A 27,643-nucleotide genomic window follows, 5' to 3' on the forward strand; every position below is an offset into this window, starting at 1 on the left:
TAATCCCGAGCGCTTATTAGTCACGTGGAACTGACTATTCATAGGGCGTGAGAAGTTTCAGGTATTTTTACATGAAACACCTATTTTTAGGTTATTTTCCCACTGTGGGACAATTATATCATTTAAGGTAATCCCGATGCGATCGCATCGGCTTCGGCATTCACATCAGTCATCAAGCATGCTAAGTATAGCTGAAACGCTTACTAACATCTATTCCTATACAATGATGTCATTTGGATGCACCCGTAGAGGCGTCTCCCGCCTCTCTACAGACATCCGATGGTACTCCACCTCGAAACTTAATTGGTCCTGAAGAGTATATATACGAAACAGGTTGCTGAGGAAATACCTCAGCCTGTTGACCAAGTTTCAACTTCTCTTCCTTACGCTTACCCCTCCTCGCTTCGCTCGTCGTGGCAAGCTACCACCCTAACCCTAACCCTAACCCCCACAGACGGCTGAAGGCGGACACATCGAACCTGTTAAACACAACCATGTTGAGCATGTCAATCGCATTGAGTGCGCCAAACGCGACGGTGTCGATTGCATCGAATGCATTGAACGCCTCAAACACATCGAATGCGCCGAGCACATCGAGCACGCCAAAAGCGACAGTGTTGATCGCATCGAACGCACCGAACGCGCTGAATGTGACGGTATTGATTGCGTCGAACGCCTCAAACGCTTCGAGCGCGTTGGACGCGTTGAATGCAACGGTATCAATCACGTCGAACGCCTCGAACGCCTCGAACGCCTTGAGCGCCTTGAGCGCGTCAAATGCGATGGTATTGATCATATCGAACACGCTGAACGCGTCAAGTGCGTTGAGGGTGGACAGGGCGAGCTGGTCAATCGTGTCGAGGTCAGTATCTGTTTGAAACATGAGGAAAGCTGGGCACTCACCAGTATCATGCCAGGTTGAACAGTGCATGGTGCCAGTTAACGAGCATCATGCCCATCTCCAAGCAATGCTCGAGGCAATCTCACGCGAATGTCTCCCGTCCGACACAAGCCCTGAGACGTCTGTTGATCGTGCATTGAATCAGCTCAATTACAGGGACTTTCCTGCGCTGAGTCGGGCTGCGGCTCACCTGAGTCTTCTCAGCAAGGACAAGAAGCATGATATCGTATTTCGTGGACGTCTTCTCGAAATGGTTGGGGCCCTCAACCTGTATCTCGACTCAACACAAGCTTATACTTGGCGAGAGGCATCCATGGTCATCTCAAGATCACAAGGGCATGGTGCAGCACATGCTCGACGCATCAGAGACTGGCTACACACCTTTCTGACCACCCAACAACTCCCTGTTCATCGCATCGGCCAACCAAACACCTCCCTTCTTGATGACGAGGATTTTGCACTTGCCATCAAGCTTCATTTGCAGTCGCTTGCCGGAAAGCAGCAACACTTTCGTGCGCAGGATGTTGTGGATTTTGTTGAGACGGATGAGATGCAGGAGAAGATGAATAAGGCAGGTTTCCCGCGCCGTACAATCTCGGTGCGAACAGCACGCCGGTGGTTGAAGCAACTTGACTGGCGTTTCGGACGGCGGAAGAATGGGATGTATATTGATGGCCACGAAAGGGAGGATGTTGTTGAATATCGCAAGGCATTTGTGAAGAGGTGGATGGAGGAGTACGAGCCAAGGATGGTCACATACGACAATGATGGGAATGTGGTGAAGACACCGGAGGGCTTTGTTCTCCAGGGGAAATATGCGGGCCAGCGGTTCCGTGTTCTTCTCGTCACTCACGACGAATCGACATTTTATGCAAATGATCGGCGGCAAACTGCCTGGCTTCACACGTCGTTGAAAGCCACACCTCAGCCCAAAGGCGAGGGCGAGTCAATGATGGTGTCGGATTTTCTCGTGCCTGAATGGGGTCGTCTCAGGACTGAAGACAGGTCAATTCATTTGTTTACACTTCTTCTCATGCTCACGGGTTGTACTAGCGATGCGCGTCTATTCTTTTGGGCGGGTAAAAATCGAGATGGCTATTTTACGTCTTTTGAGCTACTCGCCCAAGTTGACCGAGCCATTGACGTTTTTGAGGAGAAAACCAACGGTTTTGCCACTGGCCTCTTCATGTTTGACAATGCCCCCAGTCATCAAAAACGAGCACCCGACGCACTGTCTGCCCGGCGAATGCCGAAGAACCCACATCCGGATTGGACAAGTGCCCCAGGTGCACCTCAAATGCGTCCAGGGCAACTGCCGGATGGTTCTCCACAGCAATTGTACCACCCTGATGACCACCCCACCATGCCGGGATGGTTCAAGGGCATGGAGCAGATCTTGAGGGAACGCGAGCTCTGGCAGGATGGTCTTAAGGCCCAGTGTGCAGGTTTCAAGTGCGAGCCCAGCCGAACTGATTGCTGCTGTCGCCGGATCCTGTTTAACCAGGCTGATTTTATCAACCAGAAATCAGCCCTGCAAGAACTCATTGAATCGCGTGGGCACATTTGCGACTTCTATCCAAAATACCATTGTGAGTTGAATTTTATTGAGATGTACTGGGGTGCGGCAAAGTTCCAATATCGGAACACTGCCAAGACCTGCAGTTCTAGTGCCATGGAGAAGAATGTAAAGGCATGCCTAGATTCTGTTCCACAGCTTGCCATCCTTCGGTAAGCTGTCGAATCCACTGATTAGATTATTTGTTTGACCTTCTGCATACGCAGATATGCTAACCGTGCAGCACGCTTTATCTCGGCATATGCGGGAGGGCTCACTGGGGCAGAACTTGCATGGGTTAATCGGAAGTATTCAGGCCATCGTATACTCCCTCAATTCATGATCAATGAGGTCAAAGCATCTCTCGGCTACATATAATAGAAGCAGATAAGTTCCTGGCCACTTTACATTGTGCTGTAAGGATCACAAAAGTTGAAACTTCAACATTACGAGGGACCTGCTGCAGAGCCCGGAGTTTTTCCGAGCCCGGTCCATCCCAATCCACGATTTTGTCGTCACTATAGAGTCCGAGCTCGCTTACCTAAGGGTGCGGGATTCCCACGACCCCTATCTTACCGGCAATATTGTAATGCTTTACACTTTCCCACATTCTTTGATCTTTTGAATCATTTTTCTCCTCGACCTCCCTCCCATACCGTACAGGGGCTTTCAATTACATCGGCCTGCTAGTCCACCCATTCGTAAGCTCATTGTCTTTCCAGTCGAATCACGGACGGAGATATGTTATCACCTTGTTTCTCCAAGCGCCTTTCGTATTCATATTTCTGCATGCTTTTGATACAAAACCCCGAAGGTCCGCGATGTATGAAACAGTTTTCCTGACTATCATACAACGACATGAACATGTACACCGAATCACTTGGCTGCCTTGGCTCCTTGTATCGCCATCGTAAGGTAGGCGAGCGATTTTTCCTTGGGGGTACCTCAGTGCTCTGCGCGCGGTTGCTAAGAGCGAACCCGCTCACCTTGTCCCACGCCGAAATAACGCTCGGACGCTCGGCCAGTCTGTCTCCATATGCCTTGAACTTGGCGAGCTCAGGCGAGCTGAGCGCCTCCAGAACCCCAGCCGCCTGCTCCTTCCCCGGAAGACCTTTCTCAGCCAAGAGCACAATACGCACATACAGCGGTGCGACACTCGCATCCGCGATCGTGAACCGGTCGCCGACCGCGAACTGTCCGTTCTCGGGGAGCAGCTCCTGTATCTTCTTGAACGCGTCGACGATCGTGCTGGCGGGTGCACCGCCGACCATCCACCCAAACAGCGCGGGGGTGAGGACCGTGTCGACCGTGTTGTTGAAGAAGCGGACTTTGGCGCGCTGAACGGGGTCAGAGGGCATGAGGCCAGAGTCGGGGTAGAGGTCCGCGATGAACTCGAGGAGAACGGCGGACTCGGCGAGCTTCGTAGACTCGGGAGAGGGCTTGTCGGCAGGTGCTGCAGCACCACCGTATACGATCGCAGGAATCTGGGGTTGTTGGTTCGATCAGAGAGTGTACGAAGGGGCCGAAAAGACGAGTGCGTACCTTGCCTGCGGGGTTGATGCTGACAAACCAATCAGGCTTATTCGTGAAATCGATCTCGACGTGCGTGTATTGCGCTTTCGCTTCTTCCAGTGCTATGCCCGTCTGGCGTCGAGTTAGCTTAACGTGCACCCATAATAGTCGGAGACCAACCTTATGAGCATAGCCGCTAAACTAGAGAGCATGGGATGTAAGAGGCGCAACCGACACCTGAAATGAGGGATGCTCACCTTGCTACCATAGTGTGTCAGTTGCTCGGGCATGTTGTTCTGGTGTTAGATGTGAGGATCAGCTTGTAGAGAACAGGGACGAGAAGCTGAAGCGCACCTCTTATGTATCCCAGATGTAATACTGACGTGACATGATGCATGGTGCCAGCTCCAGATCCGTGATGATGAGTGATGCGCGTACATTTGCTGCACCCTTAAAGTGTGTTGTGTAAACAAGAGACGGATCCCGAGGGGATTGGTTGATAATCTATCAATCCGAGCTCTTCCCATCCGAATGAGCCAAGCGATGAGAACATCTGAGTAAATGCATCAGAGTCGCATACCACACTTGGACATGCTCCGCAACGAGTTGCATAAGATAGATTCGCCCCAGGTCTCGTGTCATTCTATGATATGGTAGCAGCGTTGGCGAGGGTATAAGGTAGTTCCGGTAAGGTTCATGCTTAGCGTTGAGTTCAAGATGCCACTGTCGCGAGTAGATCGGGATGAAGTGAAGAGGACGCACGCACCTTGGATGATTCTACGTTCATGCTAAACTTACTCGTATCATGTTACCCCGCAGCCCTTGGTCTTCACTTTCGTCATTAAGTTATTACATCTACTTGACAGCCTAAGATATATCACAAATCTCCGAGCGACACAAAAGCAAACACCGCCCCACCAGTCGGGCAAGAAGTAAAAGCCCGCCAGCAGTCATGCAGACGTCTGATCGAGGAAAAAGTGTGCGTGCCGTACTTTTGAAAGGAAGGGGGTAGAAGGAAACAGTGTGCAAGATGCGCGCGCTGCATTACAGCCTACAGCCAAACGTGGTCTCCATCCAGTTGTGCTGCTGCGTGTGCCCGATGAAGAGAGAAGTCTGAAGGTGGGGGATGAAGGTGCTCGAATGCGCTCGAAGATTAACACAGGCACAATACAACCGGAAACGTACAACCATAACCATGAAACATAAAACGTAGTGTTTAGCTGACAAAGAAAGGGAAAAGCGAGAAGAGATGCGTGTCGGTGGAGATAGTAAAACGGGGATATCGTAGAGTCATGAACAGGGAAGGGCGGGGACCAGACAGTGGAATGCGAGATGTCGCCGCCATCGAAAGCGTTGGCGGGAGATGTAAACGGGACTACTGCATCAACGACACCCGCCCCACGAGGGTAAGACGGGGGATAAACAAGCGTTACTGTCGCTGTCGAAACAAGTGTGATGAGCCGATTCATCTCTTGCGCTTCCCGCTTACGGTCGTTTCGCCCTCGACACCCTCCATCAGGCCCTCTCCCAGACCACTCCCTTCTCCCTCGGACGAATCCCCTCCGGCAACCTGAGGCGCGAGCCCGAAGCCCGGTCCCGGAAGGGCGACTGCAGAAGTTGGGCTGAGGATGTCGTCGTCATCTTCAAGCATTTCTTCATCCAGCTCGCCCGCCGCGCCTGTATGCAGGGATATCTGGGGCCTGCGTGAGACGCGCGGTTGGTCTGGCTCGACCTCCGTCTCGGCGCCGTCCTTGATAGCTGCCGGCACGTGGAGGTGCTTGCTCGACGGCCTGCCGGGCATCGACGATGTGGTGGGTGGGGCCGACGAGGGCGGGTTCACGAGGTCTTCGTCTTCATCTTCATCATCGTCGGCATCTATTTCCACTTCCACGTCCTCTTCGAGGTCGGCAAAAGTGCGGCAGAGGGGGCAGGAGAAGGCGGCGTCGTGCTGCTCGAGGAGGGGGCGGATGCATTTGTAATGGAAGGCGTGCGAACAGGGGGCAATGAAGAGGGCTTGACGGATGGTGACTGCGAAGAGACCTAGAGAGAATGTGATATCTGAGAGAGGGGGAAAAGGATAAGGGAGATAGACGGACAGATGCAACAATCCGGTATATTCGTCTTTGGGGCGCGGCGTTTGGAAGCCGCTGGCAGGTCAGCGTTGGTGGCAACCGCAAGAGACCGTAGCTGAGTGAGGGCATTTGTGCTAGTCGTAGTCAGAAAAGAAGTTCGAAAAACGAGAAAATAAGAACGGACTTGAAGGCGTTAGCGCCGCGCTGCCACTCCCTGCCAAGCTCAATCCTTATCTTGACCGATTTGTAGATATCCTCCGTTCCGCCTTGATAGTCAACTCCAAGTTGTAGAATATCGCCGTCTTTGAGCTGGTGCGGGCGTGATTCGGTGCCAGCAGGGGAGAGACGGAGGTGGTTGAGGAAAGTGCCGGAAGAAGATTTGGTATCCTTGATGAAAAACTTGCCGCCGTCGGAAGCCCATATCTCTGCGTGAGCACGCGAGACGACCTTGCTCTTGAAGGCGAGCTTGTTGGATGAGAGAGCGTTGGCTGCAGCGAGGCCGATGCCAGAGCGATCTGTGAAGCGGCCGATGCGCAGAGGGGGGTCACCGTCCTTGAGATCGCGGGCGATGGGATCGAAGCGGAGGGTGCGGCGGGAGTCGAGGTGGGGCACGAGGCGGATGCGATGGCTGCCCGAGGGAGGTGTCCTAGATGCGGTGCGGGCTGGGTGGGCATGGGGCGCGGATGCTGAGGGGGGCAGGTGCAGCATGGGTGGCTGTGGTGCTGGTGCGCTGGTGGAGGGGTGGCCTTGAGGAGGGGGCGCGACGACGGGCTGGGTGGTGTGGTTTGTGTTGACGTTTCCGGCTGAGCGACGACGCCTGAGGATGTTTGTGATGCCCAGGGAAGGCCCTGACTGGCCCTGGGCTGGTTGCGGGCTTTGGGACGGAATGGTGGAGATGAGAGACCTTCGGCGGCTGTTTCTCGGCGGCGGTGGAGTGGGTCCGGACGAATCTGCGGATGGGGAAGGAGGTTGGCCTGGCTGGGAAGCTAGCGGTCGTTGGAGGTGTTGAGCGGGAGGGGAGGGGGAGTGGGATGTGGAGGAATTGCGAGGTCGTCCACGAAGAAACGAACCCAAAATGGTCGAACGCAGCGGTGGCGAGTCAAACACAGGTGGCGGAGCTTCCATCAAGGTGTCAATGCGGCCGTGAAAATATCAAACAAGATCTCTGCGTCCTTTCCGCTTGTGATCCTTGATACTTTTCAGATCGTTGAGGGAGGAGTAGTAAGGCGAAAGTCGGTGCAGGGGTCGTCAATCCATTTTGTTTTTCTGTAGCTAGGCGCTTATTTACTAGCGACCTGGTCTGTCACCGAATCAGGTACACCTCACTTTGGCAGTGCTCCTCATTAAGCCTCCTCCCTCCTCTCCATCGCCCCTCTAGCACGTATCAGTCTGCTGTTTCACTTCTTTCTATCCCTCACAGCACCCTTTCTCGATTCCTCACGGCCCGGCACTCCTCCTGCTAGCAGTGCTCCTCAGACTTCTGTGCTTTGCGCCCCATCATTACTGTCGCGGCACATGTCCAATTTGGGCATGATGATTTGGACCACGCCCAACGCTCACGTCTCTTGCGACATCCACGAGGCATCGATGAGACAGTACGATAGAAAAATCTTATACGAAATCGACACTGATTGCGCCCTAGTCATGTCCCAAGTCAATCGAATCGATGTAAGTAGGCTAAGAGCTCCTCAAACTCATCGCCCACTGATTCAAGGCGTTGTACACCAGGGGCATGTATCCCATGGAAGATCCGCTGCAGACGGACGCTCTCGCCGACCACTTGCGCCGAGCGACTGGGGTACCGGCCTCATTTCTAGTATGCTTCCTCGCCTCACACCACTACGCCCTGTGGCTTTCTCCCCGTTCTACTCACCACTTTTGAGTTCAAGGAACTAAAATTACCCGTAATCCGCGGGTACAACTGCGAGCAGACCTCCCTTAGCGCTGGCACCTTTTTGGAGACGTGTGTTCTTCTGATGCGCAATACACGCGAACAGATGAAGATACCTATCCAATGGGTACAGTGTCTGCTAACGCGACGTGTTACCCCACATATCTTGCCGCCGGTAACTCTGCTACATCGTCCTCTTGCTGTCAACTCAGGGTTTTAACTCGTGCACTTCGCTGTGCTTCTTCTGCTCTCACGGACACTGTCAGTCGCTGATGCGCTGATAGCTCAAGTGCGATTCTCTCATGCCGTTGAATTATGCATGTTCGCTTATCTAAAGTCATGGTGTAGGTTCTTGTATCATACAGCGGCACCTCGGCTCTCTTTCGGACGATACTTCTGTGCTGGCATTCTACTAGTCTCCCCTATGCAGACCCTATATCAGAAAATAGTTCTTGATAGGATTCTATGTACTTGCTGCTCGTGCTCTCGCCTTCAGCAAGTTCTCGCTTTATCAGGCCTCGCTAGACTCATTGTTTCCAATCGTCATCGTTCATCGGCTGTATACTCTTGTCCTCTGACGCGTGCAATAGAATAATGTTACGGGTTTTATCCCAGGAACAACACCCGCGCTGTTACGCCTTGTGCAAGTTCTCCGCTGTACTTTGAGGGCAGGAAAGGCCGGATACTGTTGCACTGACAAATGGCGATGCGTTTCAGCCACCACGAGGACCAGCAGAGTCAATGGTTTCCAGAGTTGTTTGTATAAAAGGGGATTGCTTCATTCAGTCTCCTGCGTCGTCTTCGACGGTGCAACGCGGCAGCATGCTGGCTTGTCGAGGACGCCAAAACGAGTTCATTCAGGCGTATGAGCTCGTGAGATAAGCTCGTCTTAGTCAAACTGGTCTGCTTGGCTGCAGTGGCCAGACGTGCATCAAGGGCACTGGACCTCTACCATATCCGTGCCGAGCGGACGGACCAGTGATGTAAACAGCTATGTAAGGAGACCGCACGCTGGCTGAGTTCATGTGCTTACCTCGGAGCTCAAATCCCCGACGATGTGGACCCAAAGACGGACTGCGTCAAGGACCGCATTCTCCAATTTACACATTCTCGCTGACTCTTGAAGCCAGGACTAATATGACGTCCACAACACTTGGCCGGCGCCTCCACACACTTGAGCTGGGTGACTACGCAACCCGAAGACTCGCTGGTGGTCAGCAGTCTGGACAAGGGACTGTAGACCGGGGAGTAAAGGAGATCTTCAGGCACAAACTTGAACGGAAGGCGCGGAGGTTTGTCCAACAATCGTAACATAACCCCTGAGCGCATTGAATCTCCTTCCGGAGGTCGAGACCCGCGACTGACACCATCGGAGTCTCTCCAACGCAACCCCACCTTGCGTCTGACGTCAGTTACACACAACGACCACTCGAGGAGACCAGCTGAGCCGAGGATACACTCAGACGCGTTGACGTGATCAGGTCGGATCCGGCTCGAGTCGGGCACCAAGCCTCCGCCGTCCACCCGCGGCGCTAGAACCAACACAATATCAATCACCAGCCAAATGAACACCACTCCGCCGCCCTCCATTCTCCCTTCTCAACACCCCTTCTCCGTCCTGAAACACAATCTTGACCTCGACCGCCGTCAAACGACGTCCAATGTCGTCCGTGATGGCAAAGCTGAGGGCCAAGCTCCCGCCATGGGCAGCCATGCACATATCCAACCCGCAGTCCTGGAAAGCATTCTTCCGCGCATGGCTCGCGTCTTGGATCGCACTCGTCCTACTCCTGCCTGACAAGTCGCTCGCTGTCCTTGGAAACGCGTACGTCCAGACACTTGTTGTATGCAAGGTCGCTGTTGTGGACTGACCATGGCGTATAGCGCGTTCTTCACTATGATGACGAGCTTCTTCCTCCCTGCCAACCTTCCCATTCATACCTTCCTATTCGTGAGTTTCGATGTCACCTCTTGAACCCAGCTTGTGAATGACTCCCTCCAGCTCACTTCTACCCTCGTTATCGGTCTATGTCTCGGATGGGTCTTTGGTGTCGTTGCCATGCGATCCGCATTGGCGGTTCGCGATCAAGTTCTCCTCAGCCAAAATCTCGAAAAGGTGGCGCAAAAGTGAGTCTTTATGTCTGATTCGCCATCACAACCCCGTCCCAATGGCATATACGATAGCGCCGCAGGCCTCGCCAACCCAGAAGCCCTGTTCCAACTCGCAATCTTCAAGGCCGACTTTCTTGATACTCGGTACGCACCCATACTAGCCAACTTGTCCGTTCATCCCAATTCACGCCCGTCTCCCAAGTTCCTCTATCATGTACGGCTTCTTTCTCGCTCTGGGCAACTTCTGTTTTGCCGCTATGCGCGCATATATCCCACCCCTGACGCTCATGAGCATCTTCTCCATCATCTGCATCGACATTTTCTGCGTAAGTCCAGCGCATATACTCTCCGTGTCGATTGTGCTAAAGCATCACCAACCAGTCCTATGGACCTCTCTTCCCCATCGCCGAGTACACGCTCGTCAACTCGCTCCTGACGTCCATCGGTTGCTACGCGGGCATCGCCGTCATCCTCTCGCTGGTCATCTACCCCACGAGCATCAACAGTTCCAGTCTAGGGCTTATCACCGCGCAGGTCGTGAAAATGCGCGATATGACCCAGATGCAGCAGTCCGTTCTCGGAGAGGATACCTCGACCGCGGCTGCGGATGGAAAGAGCCAAGAGGAGGGTGACGTCAGCGCGGTTCCGGTGTCGGAGAAGCTGAAGGAGCTTGTGAAGAAGATCAATGGGATGCGGGCTGGCCTGATCATGGGACAGCAGATCTGTGAGCACGTTGATGTAGCAACCTGATTTTCACTAACTATGTTGACGTCTTGAAGATGGCATGCGGTCGAAATATATCACCACTGAGCTGAGCTTCGGTCGGTGGAGTGGCAAAGATGTCTACTCCTTGGAAGAACCCCTTGTTGGGCTTCTTGTTCGTATGCGTAAGTCGCCCTTCATACAGTATACAATGACAGCCTTTTAATAGTTCCTTTCCTTGAACCGTAGTCGGCCTCCAAAACTTTGCTCGTCTCGTATCCGAGATCAACGATGCTCCATCTGCTCCCTCCGAAAAGCCCCATGAAACGACCAACGAAGACGCAAGCATCGCCTCCGCCTTTGAAGGACAGCACAGCCACAGCTCTTCGGATATCAGTTCTATCATGCCGCACGCCGCCGATGTTCTTGGGCACATCCACGGCTCGGGCCGGCCCACCACGTCTTACAAAATTGAGGTGACCATCGACGAAGCGATTCCGTATGTTCGAGACGCAACAAAGGACCTGCGCGATGCGCTCGAAGGCGGACTCAGCACGACCGTGGCGACCCTCACGGCAGTGAACAATGACCGCCTGAGTAAATTCATCCCTCTCCTCGGAGGTCCCAAGAAAAACAGCCAAGTCGACACCGCAGCTCTCAGCGCTGCTGTTGCAAACCTTGACACTGCTTTGCAAGAGTTTATCGCGCGCAAGCGGCTCGAGGCGCTCGAGCCCTTCCGACCCGTGCTACCCAAGCTTCCGCCCCCGCCCTCGCCCACGCTCAGGGCGCTGTTCATCTGCTTCACATTCTCTGCAAATCTCATCGCGGTCTCCGAGACCGCGCTCCGGTTTATGCGCACTGTCGAGGCGCTGTGTACCCGTCGCACGAGGGCGCGCGTGTGGTTACCCATTCTGAGTGGTGTCAAGGAGTTCTTCGGTGCTGGGAATGGTAGCCAGGCACACGAGGGCGACGAGACGCTGGGCGAGGACTGGTCTGGCGAACGCGGGGAGACGGGTGACGACGCCGTAGATGATTGGAATGAGAAGTCGTACGGTGCGTGAACTGATATGGTCCCGCTTGGGGTAAGTTTTACTGACGGCGCGAGTTCAGGTAAGGATCCCGATAGCGGTCCGCCGCAGAACCTGTTCCAGCGCTTCGTCTATCTCTTCCATGTTGTCTACATGTGGCTCAAGACTCCCCAGGCAGTCGTATGTGCACATCTCTCTTTGTTCATCTTCACGAGCTGAGCCAGTTCTAGTTCATTCTCAAATCAACTGCAATCACGATTTTGCTGTGGCTTCCTGCTGTCATGTCAAGCAGTGCAGGTACGTCGCGTTTAAACTTCATGGTGATACTCTCGTTTATGTAGTATGCAGCATTTTACTACGAACAGCGTGGTGTTTGGTATATTATGTAAGCTTCGTTGGTAGCGTCAAGCTGACATCCTCGTACAGGGCTCTCATCATGTCTCAGTTGACATTAAACATCTATGTTTCGGATCAGCTTTTCAAGTAAGCACCGCTGCCTTCTTCGTTCCTCGACATCGCCGATTGATTCCAAACATACCCTAGTTATGCCACCCGTCTCCTTGGCACATTTGTTGGGCTCATAGTCGGCCTCGTTGCTTGGTATATTGGTAGATTTCCATTGTCCTCTTCGCTACTTCATATTCTAACATCAGTCGAAGGTGCTGGCCGCGGCATCGGTAACCCATACGGAATTGCTGCCAGCTGTGCTGTCTTCCTCGCGCCTCTGATGTGGCTCCGTATGTTTGCTCCTCCCAAGTACCTTTCCGGAGTGTTGACGGGCTGTGTGAGTCCCATTTTGCGTTCAACACTACTAAGCGAGGCGCTGACGTTCAAAACGTATGCGTCATTAGGCTACATTCTCCCTCATCATTGGTTATTCGTGGATCGACGGGCACCTACCAATGTATGGCAATCCAGGCATTGGATGGTCCATCGCATGGCGTCGCTGGACGCTTGTTGTTATCGGTAAATCCTCATCTTTTAAACTGAATCCAACAAAGCACGACCCTCATCATTATCCAGGTTGCGCTGCGTCCTTCGTCTTGATGATGCTCCCGCCTGTCTCAGGGCGCAAAGTCGTCCGCCTACGTAACGCCAAGATCATCAAGAACATTCAGGGGCTTTACAGCATCCTCATGTCCACCTGGATCTCCGCCGCGCCGATACGAACCAAGACTCGGGGCACCGTTGTGGGCGATGGTGAAACCCCGGGCAAGAGTGTATCTTATGGTCTGCCAGACGAGGTCGTAACTGAGCCGTGGGTGAACCATATGCGCTCGCGCGTCAAGGCTCTCGCGGAACGCATCCAGGCGGCTCGTCTTCTCACAGACACCGCGCGGTGGGAAGGTGGCATTCGAGGCCATTGGCCTGCCGAGGACTACAATGCGCTGCTCGATGCCGAGAGCGAGATGTTGAATGCACTCACGCAGGTGCGTATGCCCTTATTTATCCTTTCACTGCTTGAGAAGGCGTTTCCCGCAAGCGGTGTTCTCGTGTTCTTTCTTTGTCAATCGGACGGTCCTGACTATGCATACCCTTTGACAGCTCGGCAGCGCGATGCTTCACCTCGACGATGACTGGCGCGTCAAATTCTTACATCGGACGCAGGTGGTCCATCCTAGCTTCGTGAGTGTCCAGCCTCACGGTTTCATGGTGTTTATCGGCTGTGCTGAGCTAACAAACGAAAATGAATAGATCAGCGACGTGATGTCGAAGTTTGCCATGGTCTCTATGGCGCTTCGCACGGGAGAACCTCTGCACGCCGTGTTGCCGCAGTCTCTCCTTGAACGTCTCTTCTACCATCATCGCCTCGCATCTGTTCCCCGTCACAACCCACGAAACAGCCAAGATAACGAGGGCCATAAGGCATACTATGAGAGTGCTGCAGAAGTCCTCGAAGACGCCGAGTTCATGCACTGGGCATCTGGGGTCGTCGCTGTATACCAGCTACTCAGAGTGCGTTTCTACTCTGCTTCATCGTTATCTTTAACTCAGACGCATTATCAGGGTCTTGATAAGGTCTCCGATATCACGAAACGGCTTGTTGGCGAAATCCCATTGAGAGGCTTCGAACGATGGAAAGGCCAATTCGAACAAGCTCATTAGATCTTAGTGAATGAGCACATGTGTATTGATATTAGTAGAATGAAGTATCGATCAGAGTTCTATTAAGTATGGCTACATGCTGTGTTAGTAATGAAATAGCTATGGGCGACATATGTAATGAGCGTAGTAAACACAATGAGAAACGAATGAAAGTAAAGTACCCTAGCCTACTACACCAGGGCAGGATGAACCCGTTCGCTTGCAACGGCTGCACATGTAAGGGCTGAACGCGAAGCGCAAAACTCCAAGGATAAGTCGACCACCTTCTCTGGGAACTCGATGGGCACGTAGTGTGATGCACCCTCGACCGTATGGATCTCGTCTATGTCTGGATACGTCTCCAGGTCTTCGATGCGTAGTGTCCCGCCGCACGACAAGTCCCCACCGATGACAAGCACGCGCACGTGAGACGGGATGTCTATCAGGTACCGTGTAAAGTTCCAGGGTGCACCCTCCTAAATGGTAAACGACAGGTTAGAAAAAAACTTCATCACTAGGCAGGGACAATTCACATTCAAGAGGCTGTCCACAACCAGCGGATCGCACAGCTCGTCCGCAAGGACCTTCAGGGTAGCGTCCTCCCTTGACCAGCGCGGGAACATGCGCATGTAAAACTCCGGCGTGGGCGGGTTCTTAGCGGCTGCACTCAGCATGCCGCCGAAGTACTGGTGTATCTCCGACGCGAGCTTGATTGGCGGCTCGATTGCGACGACCTTGAGGGATTTGTAGGAAAGGGGGATGTTACGGATGGCGGCGAGGGCGAGGATTGCACCAAGGGAGAAGCCAATTACGAGATCGTATGTGGTTTCGATGAGGTGGTCGGAAACGATTTGGATCATGTCTGCGAAGCAGTAGGAGTCGAAACGCGGAGAAATACCGTGCCCAGGAAGTTCTGGGACGGAGACAAAGTAGCCTACATGGCGATGAAGTTGTAAGTTATGAAAAGTATGCAGAGACGGGGTGGTTGCTTGCCTTCCAAAGCTAACTGCTCGGCCACTCGAGCCATCGTCTGCGAAGAGCCCGCAAGACCGTGCAAGATCAGAGCCTTCTTTGAAGCGCAGGGAGGGCCCCATATGCTCCTCGGTCCAAGCGAATGGCGAGCTTGAGAAGTGTTGAACGTGTGGACTCTTCCAGGCATGCTGTAGCAAAGGAGATGGTGACTAGGAAGATGAGAAGAAAAGGAACGAGAGGGTGGTTATATAGAGTAGACCGCAGACCAGGGTTGGTGGGAAGAGAAAGAGAAAGAAAGGCACATTTGTCGTCAGGGCGCGTGAGGAAGAGCAGGGAGGAGCCCTTTTTGTTCAATTCTATGGCGGACCAAGCGCGCACACGCGAGCACCAATGAGACAACAGTACGGACCGCGCCAATCGCCAGGGACCCAGAGCAAACCTGTAGAGAAGCGACAGTGTCGCCAGTCGGGCCGAGAGCACAATGCAGGGTCGCCTGTCGGAGGCACTGTTCGTTTGACAAGCCAACACCGAGATGTGTCAAATCAATTGAGACCACCACCCTTGTCATGCGAGCAGCGTCAAAGCTGCTTGAGACCAACGCAGGTTCCAGCTTAGCTAGAGGACAAAATGCATTGGTGGAAGCTCGTATCTAGAATAGAAGGGAAGATTTCAAAATTTCAATACCAATGGCGGCAATCACTATTATGGAGCGGTCTCAATGTCAGACCTTCCAGAAGACAGTCGGAAGAACTTGCGCATTACAAACCGGACATCCTTTCCTTCATTATGTGCTGCAACGTGAAGCAGCCGTGGCCTCGTGCCGTGAACCATCGAGGGTCGGTTCATTCTTAAAAGGCTATGTCCAGGGTTTTGCCCATAAGCTGATGGTTAAATGATTTGTGAGAGGTAAGCAAAAGGCGAGGCGAGTATGCTCGAGGCAGCTTGAGCCATATGGTATCAGTAGCGCTCAGTGGACGCCAATCGTGGTCTTGATACAGGTCGTCTTGACGAAGGTAGCCCGAAAGCGCACCTTTCGGACTTTGCCGTGATGATCTAGCCAATCATAGGCCAGTCCGTGTCGGAGATTCGAGTTTCCGGATGCCGTCTATGTCAGTTTCACCTTTGACCAACAGGCTAGCACCAGCACGTCTCCTCCGAAGACCAAACGTTGAGTGAATCGGGTAGCATACTGACAGCGATTAGAACCTATTTATGACATGCCATCTTATGGTCTCCAACGTGTGCAAACGGGAATATCTGTCTGATCCTAGAATCCCCCCACGTTCAACCTCGCAATCGAGGTTCCTTCGTTTTCTATTAACGCGAGATGCGGTTAGGGAGTAGAAAGGTCAAGCAACGCTTTCTCACGCGACTAGTCGCAAGCTGACTTGCGACGTCCATGTTTCCCTCGCGACGCCGCATCTCTGGTGCCTGAGAGCTTTACGAGAGTAACATATCGGTACAGAAGATATGGCATTGTAGATTTTCCTGGATCACGTCGTTGTGCTCCATCAATCCTCACGAGTTACACCAGCCAGATGAAGCTTGTTGACGCCTAGCTTACTATGTGAAATAGCCAATCTCAAGCCAATCTTCACTTACAGGTGTCAACGAACCATACAAAATCAGAAACAATTCGGAAAAACAAACGATTCTTTATTCGTCAAGAAGACATTTTTGCTCATGATAGATGGTTCCATATCCAGAGTCTGCTCTAAGACTACAAGCATTTTTGTTAGCGCTAAGTGAGTATATATACAAGAAGTTCTCTTAAGAAGTATTCTACGAGCGAAACCTGAAGCTCGTAAGGCGTCCAACCAAGCTACCTAATGAACTTGAATTCCTCTTGTGACGCTTCACCTGAGCGGTGATCGTCTTCCCCGGTGCAATGCATGTCTCAACAACCTCGTCTGGGGCGTCGTACGGAAGCCAGTGAGAAGAGCCCTTAACGACCCTCCTCTCGTACTGCGGGTAGGGCTCAAGCTCCTTCAAGCCACAATGCCCGCCTGCTTCGGGGTCACCGAGAAGGAAGATCGGCTCGACGCATGACGGTATGCTGGCGAGATGCTCTTCGTGGTCCCATTTCTGAGAAGGCTTGATACAACTTGAGCGAACACATTGGAAGCACTGGTGGGCCGAAAAATACTCACGTGAAGGAGGTGGTCAACAAGTAGCGGGTCGCAGAGCTCATTCGCCATGATCTGCAGGACTGCGTCCTTCTTTGTCCACCGCGGAAACTTCTCCAAGTAGAACTCGGGCTTGGGCGGATTCCTGGCGACAGTACTGAACATGCCGTAGTAAAAGTTCTGCGTCTCCTCGCTGATGCATGTAGGAGGATCCAAGAGAACGACGCGCGTCCGTTGACTGCGCTCGTGATACGGGGTTGGAAGTTGGTCGAGAACTCGGAGAGCAAGGACGGCTCCCCAAGAGAAGCCGACGACGAGATCGTACGTCGCCTCGTGGTATAGCGCGACCATGACCTTGTCGTAGTCCGCCCATGTGTAGGTGTCTGCACGGGAGCCAATGCCATGACCAGGTAGATCTGGAGCAATGACATAGTAGCCTGTAGATAGATGAGCGTCGGTCTCTTGTTTAGTGCAAGGTTGGACGCGTACCATGTTCGGCGAGCTTCTCAGCAATGTGGATCATGCCGTGTGACGAGCAGCTCATGCCATGGATAAGTAGAGCGCGTTTTGAGGAAGTGGGTAAGCCCCATACGCTCCGTGGAGCGACACAGGTACGAGCTTCTCCTTCAGAAGTCATCGGCAGAGTAGTATGCGACGAGGAACTGCGACGGGTTTTCGTCGACTGCAAGCAGTATTAGGAGCTCGAGGCAGATAAAAGCGTCTGTGGATCCGCAAATCTGATTTGATGATACTAAGTTGCAAATTTATATGTTCGTCGACCTAGATAGCTAGACCGAATTTTAAGCGCTGTCCTTGGAAAGACAATGATGAAGTCTTTTTCGGGCCCCGTGTCATTGCGCTCCAACTAAGGTTGTTCGGATCCGACGTAGGACGCCGGGATGACCCACAAGGTTGGACATTCTGGGGTACGGTTTAGGAGTGCATGAATCTTGTGATTATTCAGTGTCATAAGCACTTTAGTCCGCCACGGAAAATAGGGCCCCACTGAACACTTGGGTCCTGGAGATAACAAGCGCAGAATACTTAAACGCATTGGTACTTACGGACATCCGACAGGCTTGAGCGTTTGAACGTTAACGCTGAACACAACTCGGATCAGGAATAGGGTGATGATCGATCAAGTTATCAAGCTTCAAGCTTCGAGGCAAGGTCGGGGCGTTGACTACGCAAGTCTAGTCAGAATACTTCTTTGTGCCATCCAAAGCGCCAGCCTCGTAGGCAGCTGCCGAAAAAACGACGTTCAGAGTGTACCGCGAGAAAGAAGTTTACTATCGAGATGCTGATGCATTGGGTTCAGTGTACGCCACGGTCCGATCAGGCACCACGCTGGTCCCCCTAAACGCTAATCCTGGACTGTCAGCGCCCCGCTGTGTCTCGACATCGCCATGTTTCAAACCTTGAGCCACGGCGGATTGTGGAGGTGAACAGGTTTGCGGAGACTTGCTGTATAGTACAGATGTGTTTCACTTCTATGTATAATACTGTAACTCTGAATGTATATATTAAAGTTACGTCCATCAGAATACCGAGACAGTGGGGTTTCCTCGGATATGGTCCCAATATTAACATTGATGTGTCCATGCTGGTCCGCGGGGTAGCGGGGCATATCCCATGTCAATCTTCGAGAGTAAGGCTTCGCCGAACATCTAAGCCTTGTCTTCTTTTCGTTTAGCTTATTGGCTGACCTGGGAGGACGATACAGGAGTGCACACGAGGCACCTCAATTATAAATGTTATTAGCCAGGTCCATTATACATTACTACTGTGATTAATAGGCGACTGATGCATTGATGACCTCCTTGGGAAACTCCAGGGGGATCCAATGGGTAGCCTTTGGAATGGTCTTTTTCTCGATATTGGGGTACATCTCCAACTCCTTGACGTTGAATAGGGCTCCACAGTCTGGGTCTCCGGCGATGGCTAGAAAGCTAACCCATGACGGGACCGTGTCAAGGAACCGCCTGAAGTTCCAAGGTCGGTTGACCTGCGCGCATTCTCCCATGTCAGACAAGGTTTCGGGCATTAAGTATGGAGAAGGGGGCAACGGAAAGGAGCGGATGACATCAATACGCACCGCGAAGAGTTCGTCCGACACCGTGGGAGCGCACAGTTCGTCGGCGAGGACCTTCTGGGCGGCGTCTGCCCTTCGCCACAACGGGAAAAGGCCCGCGTAGAAGTCGATGGACGGCGTCTTCTTCGTCGAGGCTCCGAAGAGCGCCGTGTACTTGTCGTGATCCTTGGGTGTGAGGATGAGCGGAGCATCGACGGTGACGAGGCGCAGCGTTCCACGCTCGGCGTATGCGGGTGGCAGCTGAGACATGAGGGCGAGGGCGACGAGGCCGCCGAGCGAGTGGCCGATGATGAGGTCGTAAGTGGTTTCTTCGAGGTGGGGGAGGATCATCGCGCAGATGTCTTCAAAGAGGTACTTGTCCGCGCGAGGGCCGATACCGTGCCCGAGCAAGTCGGGGGCGGTCACTTGGTAACCTGGAAGATACGGGAATACTCAGTAAGAGCGGTCGAGCGAGGTGGATATATCGCACATACCTAAGGCAACCAGCACTTCCGCGAGGCGAACCATGGTCGAAGGCGCGCACGTGAGGCCATGGATGAGCAGGGCGCGTTTCTTGGCAGCGGGAGAGCCCCAAACGGTCTTTGCGCTAATGTCAAACGAAGAGGCCATGTTATATAGTATGAGTCGTTTAGGGGTAGTTAGAAATTATGCTGGGGAAGTTCGGTGTGAGAGAAGCTACGAGGTCAAGAACCGGTATGCGGCCGTTTTTATGTGAAGTCCATGGCACAAAGACCCGAACTGTTGGAGATCAACATGGCATGAGCTCAGGTTCGGATGGGCTAGAGTCGCGTTGACACGGAGAGACCAGTGAGCCGATAAGCGCACTTGCTTCTCAGGAATTTGCAGAAGCACCGGTTCTCCGCAATTCATATTCAGCTCCAATCGGGAGGTTAAGTATAGAAGCTTGGAGACGTCAGGTACCTGTGCAGAGATACGAGTCGACTATTCTGGATGATATTATATGACTTGGCCCACTGCGGGGGCCAGTCACTTGAGCTTGTTCATAAGCACACTCGGAGGCCTTCGCGGCAGATTAGGATTGGGTTCGCAGAACAAAGCGGACTCCTGACCCACGTGTTGAGAACCTAGCGTCGGGATGCTTCATTGTCGGCGTTGCCTGATGCATTGAAATTACCTACTGTACGCGAGCCAGACGTAGACTTGTCTTCCCTAGACTGTAATGGCGAGTCGGGTGTCTGAGGTCTCGTTCAAGTTGTATACCGACGCTACCGGAGACACAGTCGGGCTTTCGAGTAGATGATCTCCCAACGTAGCCGCATTATAGGCATCGAGACAGCGCCAAAGTGGGGATGCGTAACAATTCTGACGTTGAGGGTGAAGACGACTTGAAGTGCGATCAGTAGATGAAATTTTGAAGGATGAGGGTGTGAGAAAAGAACGCGTGGAAGCAGGGAAGCACGATGTGGCAGTGACAATGAATTAATGACATACGTGCACACCGCGTGACGCGGCGATCGAAATGTGCCATTTTGAATCCCAGCAGATGGGTGACGCTGAAGCGCTGACTCTTAGGTGTGTGTTTTGTAAGTCGACGCTTGAGTCGACGTCTCAATTATGTCGGTGATGATGATTCAAATGTTCTCAAGGGCCTGGAACAGGTTCCTGGGCAGATGACCAAAGATGGTGGCCCATCCATATGGCGAAAGTACTCTACTTGATTCCATGCCCTTTCTTTAGGTCTCTCTGTGGACTTGTGCCCCGATTGTGCGCGAGTCTGCTACTACACAATCCTAATGTTCATGAAGAGCTCTGTCAGATAGGGTGATTGACGCGTTACTCACAAGAGCGCATTGCCTTCGACCACTCCTAAGGAGTTCGTTCTCAAGAATACTTGACCAAGCCTCAAAGGGAAGAACGAAACAAAACTGTAACCACGATATTCACGGTCCCGGACCAGCGATACGTAGCCCGCCTTTTCAATTAGCCTCGTTATTCTCCTCCGGTGGCGCATTGAAGCCTCTTGAAGCAGTAAGATAAAGAACGACAAAAATAGCACTGCGCGGGGCGCCTGTGGCGCTCGGTTATCTGCCATCCACACCTCGGAACGATTTCTCCCACCAATTCCTCGATGCTGATCCCATTCCTGGCTACATAGGCGGGAGATCGCGAACTTGAAGGATCGACGGCCTTCTCACAGGGAGAGTTCCTAGGCCTAAGCTGCACCTGTGTCTAGACTCATATTCAACAATTACCCGAGTCAAATTTCTGGACGCGGATCCCTAGCGAGTCGCCGCTGCATGTATCAGTGTTATGCTTCGGGAAGCTGCAACGTGTACCCTGTGTTCTTGAGGATTTGAAAGTTCTGAAGCCATCACTCAAACACTGGGTAGAGCTTTTGTGACTGCAATTATACGATAGCAAAAAGAGATGGTCGCTCCTATGAAAGCCTGCGGAAACCGCCCCATTGCGCTTAGGTAGATCAAACAAAGTCTTTGGGGATTAGATCACCCCCCTGATCAGGTCATCTTCTATGGACATGCGGCGTCATGCATATATGCCGTGAAACGGACCTCGTAACGTGGACCTACCAATCCCGGAATCGTACGCATGGTGTTCCGCTACCTCGTAGCTTTTCTGCCGCAAGGTTTACCATACGCAAGCACTCCACCAACGCCATCGTGGTCTCAGTGAGGGAGAACTCTGAGGTATACATAAGCTGTGTACATACCAATTACAGTAGTATTCTGGTAGGCACGCAAATGAGAGAGCAGCGGCGATCAGATTTCAGTACTCAGTTTCCGGCCAGCCGGAGCGCGACGGCCTACATAGGCGTTGCGCCACCTGTACACGTTGGATCACTACTATACCCATGACTGTGCAGTCTTACTGCACAACATCCCTGGTAATGAATACTGCAGGTTAGATCAGCGCTGCACTGCATCAATAAATATTTGGTCGCCCATTGCATGCGATCCTCATTCTAGGTTGCATACTCGCTTCAAGACATTTCGAAGTTATCGAAGCCCGCGCTGGAAGGTGTAGCACTTGCCTTGTTAGTGGTACGATAAGAATGGTGTTCTCAGCGATGGGCCCCACCCGCACATCCATTTACGTGAAGGTCATCCAGTTCTATGCCTAGAGCGATGAGATGGTTCATTCTAGAGTTTCCAACAGTTTTTTTCTACCAGATTAGGGGATCAGCTCCCTCGAACACAAGGCTCAAGATGGATTACATTATGGTATGGATAGTAATATGGACCGACACTCGCCCAGCTGATAGGCATATACAGAAACCTTCCGGCGGCGGTGGCTACATGGTTGGGCTACTTAAGGGTGACACATGCTCTGGTCACCCGAGTCATTGCTTCTCTACTCGTTATATCAGTCACCACACCAGTAATGGCTTCTAACACTGACGACAACGCTCTTCTTGCTCCCCGTAACGTCTGGGGATCCCCCTACTCTCCGAAACGCGCTTTGCTCCTACATGGGCTTACCTGTTCGCCCCACTGTATGATTTACATCGCTGAGAAGCTCTCTGAACATGGTCAGATTAACTACGCGTTGGAATATTTGGGACTGTCCTAATCTACTTATAGGATACTACGTCATTGCTCCTGACCTACCTGGGCATGGCATAGGCGCTCGCGTCGAAACATACACATGGGACGTCATGGATAACGCCGTCGTCGCGCTTTTCACCGAGGCCACTTACAACCTCGTCGTCGGATTTTCTATGGGAGGCGTGCTCGCACTTCGCGCCATCCACAAGCTCCCGCCTGTATACCACGAGCGTAGTCAACTCACGCGCGTCGTACTCTTGGACCCACCCATCCGTAACGCAGACGGGCTTTCATCCGCATACTACGCACTGTTCAGCGACCTCACTCGGAACCCGCCAAAACCGGAATTCTTTTTGGAGCATTTTCCGCGCTGGACACAGAAGGACGCCGTTCTGCAAGTTCTTGCGAGCGAGCTGTGCGACCCACTCGTCGTTGATCATCTTCTTCAGGTCAGTGTCGTCGATGGTCAGATATGTTCGAAATGCGCGGCTGATTTCACCACAGCCTCCGCGAGTATGGGCTCATCACGAGTATCTCGCTAACGTACCGTCGTGCATTGAGCTTATATTCCTGTTTGGAGACACCGAGACGGGCGGCATATGCTGTATAAAGGAACTCGATCCCTACCCACAGTACGAAAGAAGGATCATTAAGGGCGCCTCACACTGGATCCCGTACGAATTCCCCGGAGAGGTCGTCGAGGCGTGTATCGCCCCTGAGAAGGAATCAAGCCAATCCAAGCATAAATCAAGGAACCAGAGATTATCTTGGAGCAGCTGGATTGGGTACCTCACGGATTGGAGCTCTTTGTAACAACAGCCGTTTATACTTCTTACCAGTATATGCACTTCAATACGATTAATTTTACAGTGTCCTTTACATCAATGGAGTCTAGTGCCGCCAAGATGACGCATGTGTATCGAGTAAAAAGCTTGGTCTTATCTGATAGGTCGGCGCCACATGCTGATCCACCTGGCCACGGAATATCTGCTCGTGGGGAAAGGTACACGTGGGATAGCTATCATAAAGCTATGCGAGGAAGCGACATACGACGTCGTGATCGGTTTCTCTTTGGGAGGCATCATCGCTCTTCGCGTTCTGAACAAACTCCCGTCCGCATACCACGAACACGAACGACGGACCCGAGTCGTGCTTGTTGAAGTGTCAGCGAAGAGCAACAGATTTCTTGTACAGAATGTTCAGTACCGTCTCCCATAAACCGCCGAAACTTAAGTTCTATCTATGGAGAAGTTTCCTTGATGGACAAAGAAGGATGTGGTACTACAGGTGATGGAGAACAAACTCTGTATACCTTCCCATCGTAGATCACCTTCTTCATGTGAGTGACAAATTGTCTATCGTTTCATTGGAGTGCTAACCTTGTTCAAGCGCTCTCGAAAATGGGATCATGGAACACATCTCGCCAGCATGCCAGCGTGCGTGGAGACGATCTTCGTTCTGGGAGACCCCGAGGCGTGCGCGTACTGCGGATTGAAAGAGCTCGAGCCCTACCCCAGTACGAGAGGAAGGTCATGAAGGGCTTTTAGGCCCTGAGCTGCAGAAAGCGCGCACCTGTCGGAAGTGTGCATGGAATTTGTACAAATGTGCACGCAAATTAACTCTTCGACTCTCAGACGATGGACTAACACGTCCACAACCTTTTGCTGAAGTACTGAAACCGCCGTTCAGATAGCTCGCAGATATGGCATTCCAAAATTATTGGTACGAATAGCACTACTAAGTCATAGAAGTCTACACCACAATGCCTTTGACGGCGATCTGGTACTCCTGCGAAGCTTTGCGGTGAAACGCCAGCAAAGCATTGACCCTTTCCCACTCGAGCTCCTCTTCCTTTGCTACATTGCACGGTTCATCTGACCACGTCAGCTTGTGTAGATGAGGTACCATGCGTGAAATGTGGCGAGCCGCAAATTCAACACTATCAATCATAGATCCGGAGACTTGCCACGATGTGAGCGCCAGGCTGCATAACCCCAAAGTTGAGAGGCCATAGTCGGCGTTTGAAGCCTCCGTGATATCTATCCCCGTTTTGAGGTGCTTGAGTTGAGGACATGCTTGCAACAGTTGGCCGAGGCCGCGCAGCGTGGCCTCCGGCAAGAACACGGTCTCAAGAGAGAACCGTTCCAGAAGGGGGAGACCTTTTACAAGGCAGACGAGCTCGTCATTGGTGAATGGGTTCACCTCGCCCATGAAAACATGGAGCTCGGTTAGGCTGCGGAACTGAAACAGGGGATGCAGCATGCTGATGTACATGTTCGTGTACTCATGGTACGTCAGATGAATGCTCTTCGTTGTCTTGTGGAACTTTTCGGCAAGCGCGATCAAAGGTGGCCCCCTTTTGCCGCCGTCTAATTGAACCCGGAGAGATGTTAGAGAGTCCATGTCAGGTAGCCAGTGGCGTACAGCATTTTCTATCGTGGAGGAGTCACCGCGTAATTCAAGAGAGGTCACTTTTCTAAGGGGTATAGTAGGCGCTGGAGTAGCAGGGACTGGCCGACCTGAGCGGTAATGGCAAGTCTCAAGGGTGAGATGTTCCAGAGAAGGTGGGACACCAAAGGTCGATAGGAAAGCGCGTTGTGCAGAAGTATCAGGAATACGGAGATCGAGTGATGTGAGCCGTAGCATCTGCTGTGCCGAAACTCTGAGTCGGTCAGATAACTCCTCCCAGCCGTGCGCTTTTGTGGAATAAGAGTCAATGAGGAGGGATTGAAGTGTTTCGCGTGAATGATGGATAAGGGATATGACCAGAGAAAAGGACTGGGGAGACATGTCTTGGATTAGGAGCGTGTGAAGTGCTGTCGCCCTAAAGCACGGTCCAGAAAGCAGCAAGGGGTAGAGGTCGTCATGCAATTCGCACTTGAAGGAAATAGAGAGGTCATGAAGCCTTGGGAAGAGAGCGTCTCCACAGTGACTTTGGATGGCTGCGAAGGCTATAGGATCAATACGAACAGTGTCGTTGATACCGATGACGAGTCGCCGAACCCGGGGTAGGTACTTCGCCAATATCTCCCAATCATTCCGGGTCATTTTGCGCTGGAACTGGAAGACCTTAGAGGCGCCTTCACATTTCTAAGTAAGTTAGTAAAATTCTCCACCACGACGATCCGACACTCGAGAGCGGACTCACTTTCCCCAATACATGCGTCATCCAAAGGGACCGCGGTAGGCACATGAATAGCTGACCAATGCAGCGGACTTCGCAATAGAGCTCATCCAGAGCTGGCTCCTCGAAGGCTTTGCATGTACGAGCTAAGGCATAGAGGGATCGGTTCTTCAGCCGTGTGCTGTTGGGGTTCCAAAGGGGATCTTCGACATAGGCCACCAGCGAGCATATGGTGGTGACTATTTCGGGAGTGCGAAGACAGCTGTGCATAGCGTGAAAGTTTGACCCGACAGCCTTGAGTACTTGAGTGGCGAAGAGGTGCGTCTTCAGGCGGTATGTGCAGTGGTAGGCGGGCAAAATAAGAAAACGCGTCGCAACGCGGTTGTTGCAGGCACCGCCATGAGAAAGCGGCGCTTCAAGTTGGACTTCTTGTTCCCGCCCAATCCCCCACCGGCAACATCTGGTCTCACCCGTTGCTCATGTCAGATGAGTACTGTACCTCGTCACCCTCTCACTCAATGTATGGTGCAGTTCACCTAGCCACCGCTACCTTTGTGCAAATTAGCCCCTATCCTACTGTAGCCTTCAATACCAGACATTTTTTAATTTTGTCTTGTAGAAATGCTTGTTTCTATTGTACAAAGAGTTCCACAAGACGGAATTTTGATTGAGTAAGAATTGGCGGAGATATTTTTTTTAGGTTGATCGATTTGGCGCAGCCCCGTAAAAGGAAAGCCCCTATTCCAAAACTGGAAACACTTACCCACACTCAGTGAAAGCGATGAGCATCACGTTCATGTCGATGGGCAGACTCCAAACCAGTCGGTCAGACGGGATGACTCGGCGCCGGAGTTGCCTTTTTTGGAACTTGTTCCAAGGTCATTCGTCTGACCGACTGGCAACACTTGCCCGTTTCAAATTTTCCCACCCGCCAAAAAGCGGCGATTTGGGGGTCATTTGGCAGATGGGAAAATCTTCGGCAGGGCAAGTGTTGCCAGCCGGTCAGACGAATGACCTTGGAACAAGTTCCAAAAAAGGCAACTCCGGCGCCGCATCATCTCGTATCGTTTGTTACTGGCGTACACTGAGAATCACTTCCGCTTCAACCGGGGCACATCGTCGCCCTCCGTTACCTGTGTTCGCTGGACCTCCGCCAACAGCCACAGAAGGCAACACATTCAACGCCAAGGACAATAAGTCGAACCATATCATTCCAGACGTCGTCACCCCACTAGCGATGGCAAGGACGCCTACAGCGGTATTGACCGAGGGCACGGGAATGTTTGCCCAGCACGAAGTAGAAGTGTCGCAAGCAAGTCTGGCAGATTAATGTGAAATAAAAGAAAAGCATACCAGTAAAGTTGGGCTTACTCAACGGTGCTATGCTGAGTATTGTTTCGGGCTCTCCTCTTTTTTTCTCGCTGGCTATTGACTAGATGAGTAATCAATGGTGGCCGAGAATCACCGGAAATTTTTCTGAGCTCTCTTCTTTAACTGACCCCTTTTATTATATCATATTCCTAGATTCGAAGGAAGACCTAGGTATCTGGCGATTGTCTCCGCTGCTCTGTGGCACTCCGACGACGAAGGCTGGGATTGCGATAGTATCGCGCTACAACGATCCAGGGCAAGACAGTGAGTTAGGAAGCACGGAATTCATACCATTTTGGTAAAACAGAATAGACGGTACCGTAACAATACATAAAAGGACAAACAAAGGAAGGTTGAGATCTATTACTCTCCGGCATGTATACAGCAAGGGTGGGGAACTCATTATGTTGGAACAACAGTGCCTATTCAGGACAATAGTAACGCAAGGATAAACTAAGCACAATGTCCCATGTCAACAAGTAAGTGACTGTGCTGGTGATGATGGCAGCCAAGTGCGTGTAAAATCTCATACGCGTTCGGAAAGGTACCTATTAACTGTCGATGGGGATATTTGTC

The 27,643-nt window shown here is 52.2% G+C and overlaps 10 protein-coding genes across 10 annotated transcripts; 3 read left to right on the forward strand and 7 right to left on the reverse strand.

Annotated features, from left to right (window-relative positions):
• Nucleotides 1-421: 421 nt before the first annotated feature.
• CONPUDRAFT_158855 (uncharacterized protein) lies at nt 422-883 on the reverse strand (the record flags this gene model as incomplete). Its single annotated transcript, XM_007775933.1, has 1 exon — nt 422-883. The coding sequence occupies one exon, from the start codon at nt 881-883 to the stop codon at nt 422-424; it is 462 nt and encodes a 153-aa protein (XP_007774123.1).
• A 331-nt stretch (nt 884-1,214) lies between these two features.
• CONPUDRAFT_65505 (uncharacterized protein) lies at nt 1,215-2,834 on the forward strand (the record flags this gene model as incomplete). Its single annotated transcript, XM_007775896.1, has 2 exons — nt 1,215-2,606; nt 2,655-2,834. The coding sequence occupies 2 exons, from the start codon at nt 1,215-1,217 to the stop codon at nt 2,832-2,834; spliced, it is 1,572 nt and encodes a 523-aa protein (XP_007774086.1).
• A 347-nt stretch (nt 2,835-3,181) lies between these two features.
• CONPUDRAFT_131628 (thioredoxin-like protein) lies at nt 3,182-4,261 on the reverse strand (the record flags this gene model as incomplete). Its single annotated transcript, XM_007775934.1, has 5 exons — nt 3,182-3,389; nt 3,443-3,940; nt 3,999-4,100; nt 4,149-4,169; nt 4,226-4,261. The coding sequence occupies 5 exons, from the start codon at nt 4,256-4,258 to the stop codon at nt 3,333-3,335; spliced, it is 711 nt and encodes a 236-aa protein (XP_007774124.1). The 3' UTR covers nt 3,182-3,332.
• A 958-nt stretch (nt 4,262-5,219) lies between these two features.
• Nucleotides 5,220-6,903, reverse strand: CONPUDRAFT_111964 (uncharacterized protein). The gene is made up of 4 exons (XM_007775935.1): nt 6,225-6,903; nt 6,065-6,174; nt 5,458-6,008; nt 5,220-5,405 (listed from the first exon to the last, which is right to left on the reverse strand). Exons 1-4 carry the CDS (start codon nt 6,746-6,748, stop codon nt 5,352-5,354), a joined length of 1,239 nt encoding a protein of 412 aa, XP_007774125.1. The 5' UTR covers nt 6,749-6,903; the 3' UTR covers nt 5,220-5,351.
• Nucleotides 6,904-9,544: 2,641 nt separating this feature from the next.
• On the forward strand, nt 9,545-13,894 carry CONPUDRAFT_169272 (uncharacterized protein). The gene is made up of 19 exons (XM_007775936.1): nt 9,545-9,756; nt 9,816-9,882; nt 9,934-10,058; nt 10,116-10,187; nt 10,246-10,369; nt 10,425-10,767; nt 10,823-10,930; nt 10,995-11,798; nt 11,856-11,953; nt 12,004-12,070; nt 12,122-12,149; nt 12,200-12,256; nt 12,317-12,381; nt 12,433-12,557; nt 12,625-12,739; nt 12,797-13,203; nt 13,319-13,399; nt 13,469-13,729; nt 13,781-13,894. Exons 1-19 carry the CDS (start codon nt 9,593-9,595, stop codon nt 13,877-13,879), a joined length of 3,210 nt encoding a protein of 1,069 aa, XP_007774126.1. The 5' UTR covers nt 9,545-9,592; the 3' UTR covers nt 13,880-13,894.
• Nucleotides 13,895-14,006: 112 nt separating this feature from the next.
• CONPUDRAFT_147086 (alpha beta-hydrolase) lies at nt 14,007-15,030 on the reverse strand. Its single transcript, XM_007775937.1, has 3 exons — nt 14,837-15,030; nt 14,392-14,792; nt 14,007-14,334 (listed from the first exon to the last, which is right to left on the reverse strand). Exons 1-3 carry the CDS (start codon nt 15,015-15,017, stop codon nt 14,050-14,052), a joined length of 867 nt encoding a protein of 288 aa, XP_007774127.1. The 5' UTR covers nt 15,018-15,030; the 3' UTR covers nt 14,007-14,049.
• Nucleotides 15,031-16,544: 1,514 nt separating this feature from the next.
• Nucleotides 16,545-17,593, reverse strand: CONPUDRAFT_77098 (alpha beta-hydrolase; the record flags this gene model as incomplete). The annotated part of the gene is made up of 4 exons (XM_007775938.1): nt 16,545-16,550; nt 16,691-16,915; nt 16,981-17,393; nt 17,446-17,593. 4 exons carry the CDS (start codon nt 17,591-17,593, stop codon nt 16,545-16,547), a joined length of 792 nt encoding a protein of 263 aa, XP_007774128.1.
• A 1,152-nt stretch (nt 17,594-18,745) lies between these two features.
• Nucleotides 18,746-19,657, reverse strand: CONPUDRAFT_158860 (alpha beta-hydrolase; the record flags this gene model as incomplete). Its single annotated transcript, XM_007775939.1, has 2 exons — nt 18,746-19,461; nt 19,522-19,657. 2 exons carry the CDS (start codon nt 19,655-19,657, stop codon nt 18,746-18,748), a joined length of 852 nt encoding a protein of 283 aa, XP_007774129.1.
• Nucleotides 19,658-22,408: 2,751 nt separating this feature from the next.
• CONPUDRAFT_77100 (alpha beta-hydrolase) lies at nt 22,409-23,385 on the forward strand (the record flags this gene model as incomplete). Its single annotated transcript, XM_007775940.1, has 3 exons — nt 22,409-22,556; nt 22,609-23,021; nt 23,077-23,385. The coding sequence occupies 3 exons, from the start codon at nt 22,409-22,411 to the stop codon at nt 23,383-23,385; spliced, it is 870 nt and encodes a 289-aa protein (XP_007774130.1).
• A 939-nt stretch (nt 23,386-24,324) lies between these two features.
• On the reverse strand, nt 24,325-25,966 carry CONPUDRAFT_77101 (uncharacterized protein; the record flags this gene model as incomplete). The annotated part of the gene is made up of 2 exons (XM_007775941.1): nt 24,325-25,662; nt 25,721-25,966. 2 exons carry the CDS (start codon nt 25,964-25,966, stop codon nt 24,325-24,327), a joined length of 1,584 nt encoding a protein of 527 aa, XP_007774131.1.
• Between the last annotated feature and the right edge of the window lie 1,677 nt (nt 25,967-27,643).

The sequence above is a fragment of the Coniophora puteana genome (assembly GCF_000271625.1).
Source record: "Coniophora puteana RWD-64-598 SS2 unplaced genomic scaffold CONPUscaffold_16, whole genome shotgun sequence".
NCBI lineage: Eukaryota > Fungi > Basidiomycota > Agaricomycetes > Boletales > Coniophoraceae > Coniophora > Coniophora puteana.

What these genes read in the sequence shown, in the direction of transcription:
- CONPUDRAFT_111964 (XM_007775935.1), bottom strand. Translation starts at nt 6,748, where the DNA reads ATGCTGCACCTGCCCCCCTCAGCATCCGCGCCCCATGCCCACCCAGCC. An exon ending in CGCGGCGCTAACGCCTTCAA is followed by an intron (nt 6,175 to 6,224) that starts GTCCGTTCTTAT and finishes GACTACGACTAG; the next exon opens with CACAAATGCCCTCACTCAGC. An exon ending in GTGTCGAGGGCGAAACGACC is followed by an intron (nt 5,406 to 5,457) that starts GTAAGCGGGAAG and finishes TGTTTCGACAGC; the next exon opens with GACAGTAACGCTTGTTTATC.
- CONPUDRAFT_169272 (XM_007775936.1), top strand. Translation starts at nt 9,593, where the DNA reads ATGTCGTCCGTGATGGCAAAGCTGAGGGCCAAGCTCCCGCCATGGGCA. An exon ending in TGTCATGTCAAGCAGTGCAG is followed by an intron (nt 12,071 to 12,121) that starts GTACGTCGCGTT and finishes TGTAGTATGCAG; the next exon opens with CATTTTACTACGAACAGCGT. An exon ending in TACGAACAGCGTGGTGTTTG is followed by an intron (nt 12,150 to 12,199) that starts GTATATTATGTA and finishes ATCCTCGTACAG; the next exon opens with GGCTCTCATCATGTCTCAGT.
- CONPUDRAFT_147086 (XM_007775937.1), bottom strand. Translation starts at nt 15,017, where the DNA reads ATGCCTGGAAGAGTCCACACGTTCAACACTTCTCAAGCTCGCCATTCG. An exon ending in GGAAGGCAAGCAACCACCCC is followed by an intron (nt 14,793 to 14,836) that starts GTCTCTGCATAC and finishes ATCGCCATGTAG; the next exon opens with GCTACTTTGTCTCCGTCCCA. An exon ending in TTGTGGACAGCCTCTTGAAT is followed by an intron (nt 14,335 to 14,391) that starts GTGAATTGTCCC and finishes TTTACCATTTAG; the next exon opens with GAGGGTGCACCCTGGAACTT.